Source organism: Sinocyclocheilus grahami, unplaced genomic scaffold (assembly GCF_001515645.1).
Source record: "Sinocyclocheilus grahami isolate Dianchi unplaced genomic scaffold, SAMN03320097.WGS_v1.1 scaffold357.1, whole genome shotgun sequence".
Taxonomy (NCBI): Eukaryota; Metazoa; Chordata; class Actinopteri; order Cypriniformes; family Cyprinidae; genus Sinocyclocheilus; species Sinocyclocheilus grahami.
In genome coordinates this window covers 13,108-21,066 of record NW_015505536.1, presented here as the reverse complement: position 1 = coordinate 21,066, position 7,959 = coordinate 13,108, and the positions used below count along the sequence as shown (strand labels likewise).

Genomic DNA, 7,959 nt, shown 5'->3' with positions numbered 1-7,959 from the left:
AGGCAGACACTCAAATACTTTTTACAGTACTCACTACACGTTAGAGTTAAAGAACTTACTGTCTAGCCACATGAAGTGGGCCTCTTCTTTGAATTTTGTCTCACTGGCAATGTCCCTAAAAAGCTTGCACGTGAGAGAAAGTCTCATAAAGGCCATGTCTCTGTCGTCTGAGACCACTCTCAACAGGATCTGCCCGAGGATCTCCAGTGGCGTCTGTCCAAAATAACCAAGTCAGTCTAATAGTGGCAGAACAGTAGCAGCAATGAAAATGAGAAACATCTTTGCATTTTAAATTGCATTCGTCTGACCAAACAGTGCAAGTGAGGAATCTGTGCTGAAAAGCAACCAATAAAACCGGCATTTTTCCTCATTTGAACACAAGCTCCTTATAAAATAAAATGTAAAGATTTTATATTGCCTTTCTATTGTAATAAAGCTGCATGACAATTTGTATGTGCAATTGCCATATGCATACAGCATCATACATGTTGTGTGCTTGCAAACACTTCAGGTATGTTTTGAAAGGGCCGCTAGGGGACTTTTATTTTGACAGCGCGCTTGTAGTCAGAGCGTCTGATGTTTGTGTTGTTTTCTGCTCGTCCTCAGAGTCAGACTGCAGCGATGCGCTTCATCCGAGTCTGTTTTTATCTCCTAAACCCATCGATCACAATATTATCGTGATTTATCCATCAATATCTGCTTTTGCTCATCGATGGTCGTAAAATGGCGAGCTCTTTCTCCAGACCTTCAGCTCAAGGAGGCACAGGTTTGATATTACGTTATTGTTATTCTGCGTTATTTTGTTTATATCTCACTGAAATGACTGAAACTTTGACGACAGATGTGTGTCTTTGTAGATATCAATGTGTGTGAGGTTACATGATCAGGTCTATCGTCAGGATTGAGCAGCAGGCTGTCAAACCATTGAACAAACATATTCAGTGTCACATGGTTATAATAAAAATGCTTAATAATAAGATATTTAATAATGCTAGACAATAAATATCCATGTAAATCCATTAATTAAAAATATATATTTCATTAATCTACATTTAGCACTTATCCTATAAATATTTTTTTAATTATATCTCCATGGTAGCAATAGTTTAGTCAAAATACCATAGTAAAACTACATTATAGTAGCTATGTTAACGGGGCAAAAGTAAAGGTCACCATTGTCATTTTTAAAGTTGTAACTTTATAATTTTGATGGGATTCAAACCTCCATTTTTATGCTACCGGCCCAGATATTTAACCACTAATTCATCCCCCTCATTCATCCGTGTGTCTCTTCAGAGACGGAGCGTCTGCTGGCCCCTGTGATGGGATACGGCTCCGGCGATCTGAACAGTGGGTGTCACGGCAGCCCTCCCGCCCTGGACGTGAGCATGCCGGGGTCACGGCCGCGGGCCGAGGAAGCGGAGGAGGCCCTGAGGAGGAAGCTGAAGTACTTCTTCATGAGCCCGTGTGATAAATACCACGCCAAAGGCCGCAAACCCTTCAACATGTTTCTGTTACTTTGGCAATTCTGCATGTGAAATATTTAAGCCAATAAAGTATTTTTAAGTTAAATTGACTACATACTGTATATTTTCAGTCTGCATCCCATTTTATGCATGGTGCCTCCAAAAACCAAACTGATAACAGTGATCTTTTTTTTTGCAAAGAACAAAACAGACAATATAATTGTGTATATATATAAAACTATAAACATGACACATAAAAATTGCATCTACAAGAAACAAAAATTGCATCTACACGTTCTGAAATTCACCTCCATCATTAATAAAACAATCAACTGAGCAGTAGCCCTCAAAGTCTTTGAAGGAATAAAACCCATGCAGGACTCCCCTCCTGCCATTCCCTCCATAGCCAGGTGGACAGTCTTTAAATGTTTCGCAGCACCGTAGGCACTGGGTCAGTGAATATGGCACCCGGAACTTCTCTCTGTATCATGCAGAAAATGCACTCCAGTTTACCACACCTAATTTACATAAAAGAACAAACAATATTAAAACAACATTAAATCATTTTGAAGAAAGGCAAAAGAGCCATACAAGAAGAAGATTTTAAATGTATTTTAAAATATATTATAGGATGGTGTTAGGAAAAGTGTGTTATTTGCTTTGTCTGTGAAGTACCTAAGAGATTTAATTTATAATTAACATTACCATCAACTATACGGTGTGCATAATTATTAGGCAAGTTGATTTTCTAGTCTTTTTTTTTTCTTTTATACCAATCCCAAACCACATAAATCTTAACTACTATTGATTTTGTATTTAATCATTTATAAGTGATATATAATTGTCCATGAAGGCTGGAAGTGAAAAACTCCTTACATTCAGGTGTGCACAATTATTAGGCATGTTTTCTTTTACTGATAAAATGAGCCAAAAAAGAGGTTTAACTCAGACTGAAAAGTCAAATTAAAAAAAGTTAAATAAAAAAAGTTTGTCAAGTCAAAATTTAGGTTGGTTTGGCTTGAGAAAGCATAGCCTGAAAGTTTGAAGGTTTTTTTTTTTTTGAAAGTTTTACAGTTGAGGGCAATACAGTCTACCAGAAAAAAAACAGACCGATAGATGAGAGGAAACGGACAGACAGACAGACAGACACTCAAATACTTTTTACAGTACTCACTACACTTAGAGTTAAAGAACTTACTGTCTAGCCACATGAAGTGGGCCTCTTCTTTGAATTTTGTCTCACAGACAATGTCCCTAAAAAGCTTGCATGTGAGAGAAAGTCTCATAAAGGCCATGTCTCCGTCGTCTGAGACCACTCTCAACAGGATCTGCCCGAGGATCTCCAGTGGCATCTGTCCAAAATAACCAACAGTCAGTCTAAAATGTGACTGTAGATAAGACATATTAAAAAAGGAAACTGATAGATTGACAGGATTTTATACTGTGCTTACCTTGGTCAAGTAATCAACAGGTGGGGGGGGGCTTCCATTGCCTCTAAATTGGAGAGTAATAAGAGTAGCATCAATGTCAAAACCCTGTTAATTGTGCTGTACAAGAATTAAAGTAGAACCCATACCTGCTCTTTCTAGTCTCCTCTTTTTTCTGAGTTGTTTTCGTTCCGTGTCTGACCTTCAAATGTTTAAAATATAAAGAGCTTATGAAGAGAGTTTGATCTTAATGACATCCCCAGAAGAAGATTTGAAATTCACAGGTTTAGACTGATATATGTAATGAAATTATTTGCACTTTATAGTTAAAACGTACGGTAGCGCATTGCTGCCACAAACATTTATTTTGTCCACTCGATTATGTTGTATAAACTAAATTTTTTGTCGTAATAACGAGTTGTTGTTAAAATGACAATTATCTTATTAAAACGACATATCATAAAAACAACATATTATATCATAAAACAACATAACATGTGGCAGCAATATGCGCCATCATAAAAACACTTCTTTGTACTATTTAATTTAAACTGTTAAATTTATGTTTACAGATAAGTTGGCAACATTTCACATAAAGTACAACTTGATCTGACTTACTTCAATGAATAATTACTCAGCAGAAGCATACACCACCACCTTCTAATTGTTGGCATGTCATACATAGATCACTGATGAGCTAATGGTAACTAAGGATCTCTAAATAAATGACTTTGGAATTGAAGACTTACTTTATTGAAATCAAAATGCCCCTCCGATACCACATAGAGTGCAAACTACAATACGAATTAAAGCTCATTTTAGCAGACAATGTACAATCATATACCAAAATGGTTGTTTTCTATTCAATAATATCAATAAACAAAACATCAAATACAAATTCTTTCAGATGTAGGACATTTATAATACTTTCTGGTGTGACTTATGTTACAACACTGCATGGCTTACCATCAACACAAACACTCCGCAGTTATTTGAATTGTGTTGTCTGGGAATGCCCTGAAAATTTCAACAATAAAAAAAAAACAAAAAAAAACACATACATAATTTATATATATATATATATATATATATATATATATATATATATAAAAAGAAATTCAAACATCAAAAGCTTGCAAGCCTTAGTATAATTGGTGCTTACTGTAATGTCATCACAGCTGTACTCCCTCCATGGCCCAGGAATGACACGTTTTGCTAGTTGCCTGTTAAGTGTAAGTAAATTAAAAGTGTAAGTAAGCAGAAGTATAAAATACATTTTAAAAACACACGAAAAGACAGCTAAATCTGAATTAATTCATTAAGTAAAAAAAAAAAGCAAACAAAAATGGGCATATATGGTTTAAAACAGAACTACCATAACCCCGAACTCATGAACTTTTAACATTTCACTCGTAAGACCTGTAACTGTTCATGAAACGGCAATCAATGAAGCCACGTCCGGAAAGGGAATCAAGCCAATAGATCTCTCTATTTCTTGGCTTCATGATCTAAAACTATGTAACTTTGACATCAACTGTCAAGTGCTAGCACTTTCCTTTACATTTGTAAGGTATGAAATACCTAAGCAGAACATTTAAACATTTTCTGATTATTTGATCATTAAAGATAATTATTTTGAGACCTATACAGATCTTCCAATGATTTTCTGACCAGGAGGGCAGTAGAATTATGTCATGACTTGCTAGATTTTCCTACGAAAAAAAGTAAATATGAAATCAATTTAGACAATTATAAATAGATAAGTTATTTAGAATAAATTTTTTTTTTAAATGGCTTCATACTGCCTCAGTCACAAGACAATGATACTCACAGGAACATTGCACATTGGGTCTGTGCACAAGGGTGGCAACCAAGTCACTGTCACATATGAATTAAAGACATGGACCATTATGCCCTGTTAAGTAAAAGTGCAACAATTAAATAAGGAACCACATTCCCATTTTTTCCACACATCGTGCATACAGAATATTTGATCAAGGGAATTCTTTGCATTACCTGAAGGTCAGCAATATCCTTCACAACAGAAAGACAGGCATTCAAAATCTGTTAACATTCAAAGAAATGCATTTACAATCTGTGAAAATGTAAGGACATAAAAGGGCACATAGTACTATACTGTACTGCATGGGTTAAAGGGTACAAATATATTATTTTTGCTGCATCTCACTGTTGCTTCTACATCACGTTGGTGCCCTAAAGTAAGTAAATCCATCCTGGTGAGGACTGTAGTTCCAACAGATGCCAAAAATTCATTGGCTGGTCCCGTCTCCATTAAGGCATGGTTTAGCTATGAAAATAACAGCAAAGTACTCCAATGTGTCTTTTTTTGTTAGTTTTAAAATAATAATTAAAAAAACTAACAGTAATTTAAAAAACAAAACAAACAAACAAAAAACTAAAACACCTTACCTGATTCAGCTGGACTGTACTGGGTGACTGTTTCCAGCGTGCCTTGTTCGGTTGCACATCCTGTAGAGCAGTAATACCCACCAAGACATGGGACAATGAGGATATTAAAACTTAAAGGGAAAAGAAAAGACCGGGGCAGGCCATTTACAATTTTAAGAGAGTTGGGACACTGGTCACCCTAAGATCTGTAACTTGAAACTACTGTAGGTCCGTATGTCATTGTGAATTTTCGTCACTTCCATCAGATGAAACTTTTAACAGTCTCAGGAATGCTTAAAATAAAAATAAAATAAGAACTTAATCGACCTTCTGAAAAAGAGCATCATATTTTTACAGAAGGAGAATGCTACTGTACATTTAATAAGTTCAGAAAGCAACTCACCTATCATCCCAATGACCAGAAAAACACTGATCATGCAAAATATTAGAGTAAGATGATTCATCCATGTTGTCTGCTCAGTTTGCTACACTACAGTGCAATTCCGACACTGTGTTATCTCTGTAGGTTTAGTTGGGTCTGTAAAAAAATGTGCTCAAATATATATCTCTGTGTTATATATATATATATATATATATAAACACATAACTGAAGTAGTATCACTCACCAATGTGTACACTGATGTGTAGTCTGATGCCATTGCTGAATTTTACATCTGTTTCTGTGTCGATGCAATAAAAAACTCCTAACTCCTTAATAGTGACGTTATTTATGAAAAGACAATGTTTAGGTTGCACTGAATATTTGTGCCTGAAGGTTTTTTTTATAGTAAAATGTTGTTGGTGGGTTTAAGAATGAGTGTAATATCACAACCGGAGGATCTGGTAAATTCAGCAAAAACCATGTGGCCTCCTTTGAATCAATATCACAGTTTATGGTCGCATTTTGACCCAAATCTGTTAGTTGATCTGTTAAAGTCTTTGCAGTTTGACACCATGTAAGCAGATCTACAAGAAAAATATAATTAGGAGTATTTTGCTTAGAATTTCCATTCAAACAAGAACAAAAAAAATATTTATTCATTATAACACATGTATGAAAAGATTTTTATTAATAAGCTCACAGAAGTGGAGCTTCAAGATCTTCAACATGATGTGGTCTTGGTGTACGCTGCTTTTTAGATGAAACTGGACCTCCGGTCTTTTTAGGAGGACTCTTTTAGCCACATCAAGCAGAGGAAGTCAAAGTCAAGACTAAATTGTCAAGTAAGTTGTACAACAGTCCAGCAGATGGTAATATTGCAAATGGTCAAAGAAGAGGATGAAGAAGGTAGTCAGGGGTACATTGTCATTTGCAAGGAAATAAGTCAAATGAACAACAAATGAGTTCTGTAATATTCAAGGAGATATAGGTGTATATGCTGTAAACAGGAATGGAGAAATAGAAGGGAAGAAGTGCTCTTTAGTGCATTTTGAGCATTATATATGAAGAGTTTGGTTCCAAAACGCTATAAATCCATTTTGATTAACTTGAGTAAAAATTTGTTTTCTTAACCAAGAAAGTGTCAAGATGAAATCCACTATTTTCTGTTTTAAACTTTCACATAGCATCTTTAGGTTATAATAACATTAAAAATTCAAATCCAGATTTTGATTTTCAAAGATTTATTATAAAATTTTATTATTTTTCCCCAAAATGCAATAAATCCATGACACTTTTTTTTTTACTTCTCCAAAATGCAATAAATCCATTGGATCAATATAAAAGTTATTTTTCATATGAAACTGTTGAAAATACACAACATAGTAAGTTGATCCACATATGACAGCCTCTGAACTTGGTCAATACTAATCTTATATACAGGCACTGGATTAAAAATACATTCAATCATCGCTCCCATCGCTCCCAAAAAGAATTCAATCGGTCATCTTGTTAATGCTATAAATTAATTACAACAATAAAAGAAAATTGCATCATGAACATACATGAACAACAATATCACATTAAACCACAGAAATTCCAAAATGACATTTCCCTTACATTCAACTTCCAAAAGTGCATTCATCTTTGCCATGTTACATTCATTTAGTTGACTAGTGCTATACGCTGTATTAACAAAAACATTAATGGCATAAATAAAAACACTTACACTGACAAGCTACGTAATATCGCTTTCATAATCGAATGTGACTCATCTGCAATTATGAACACGATATTGAAGTGATCTACGGCTCTGTGTATTAAATACCGCTCCATCTGAAAGCATGTGATGGAGATTTACTATTAATCACAGAACTGGCTTTACTGACGAGATGCGCATGACAATCACATGCGATTTATCCACGGGTTGCTACTGTGAGGAGCATGGAACGAGGAGACCAGGAGTACAAAACAAAGGAGTTTAATTATTTATTTTCAGGGAATCACACGTAGCACGAGGAGTTGACAAACACAATTCCAGACAAAGGAACTCAGAACAGGCTTATATCGCACTCTGCAGAGAAGGAAGACTGGCGTTTGTAGCGGTTTGGGAAAAAAGGGAGAAAACATGACAGAATAACTCGGCGGATATCGCATTTTGCATAAAATTAAAAATGGACTTTTCAATACCGACCAGATACGATACTGATTTTGGCAGAAACTCAATTGTTTTTTTAAATGCCGTTTATCTCGTTTTGGAACCAAACTCTTCATATAT

At 35.1% G+C, this 7,959-nt stretch overlaps 1 protein-coding gene across 1 annotated transcript; it reads left to right on the top strand.

The window, feature by feature from the left end:
* Positions 1–571: 571 nt before the first annotated feature.
* Positions 572–1,538, top strand: LOC107548888 (mucolipin-1-like). Its single transcript, XM_016229744.1, has 2 exons — positions 572–766; positions 1,297–1,538. The coding sequence occupies exons 1-2, from the start codon at positions 724–726 to the stop codon at positions 1,536–1,538; spliced, it is 285 nt and encodes a 94-aa protein (XP_016085230.1). The 5' UTR covers positions 572–723.
* Positions 1,539–7,959: the final 6,421 nt, after the last annotated feature.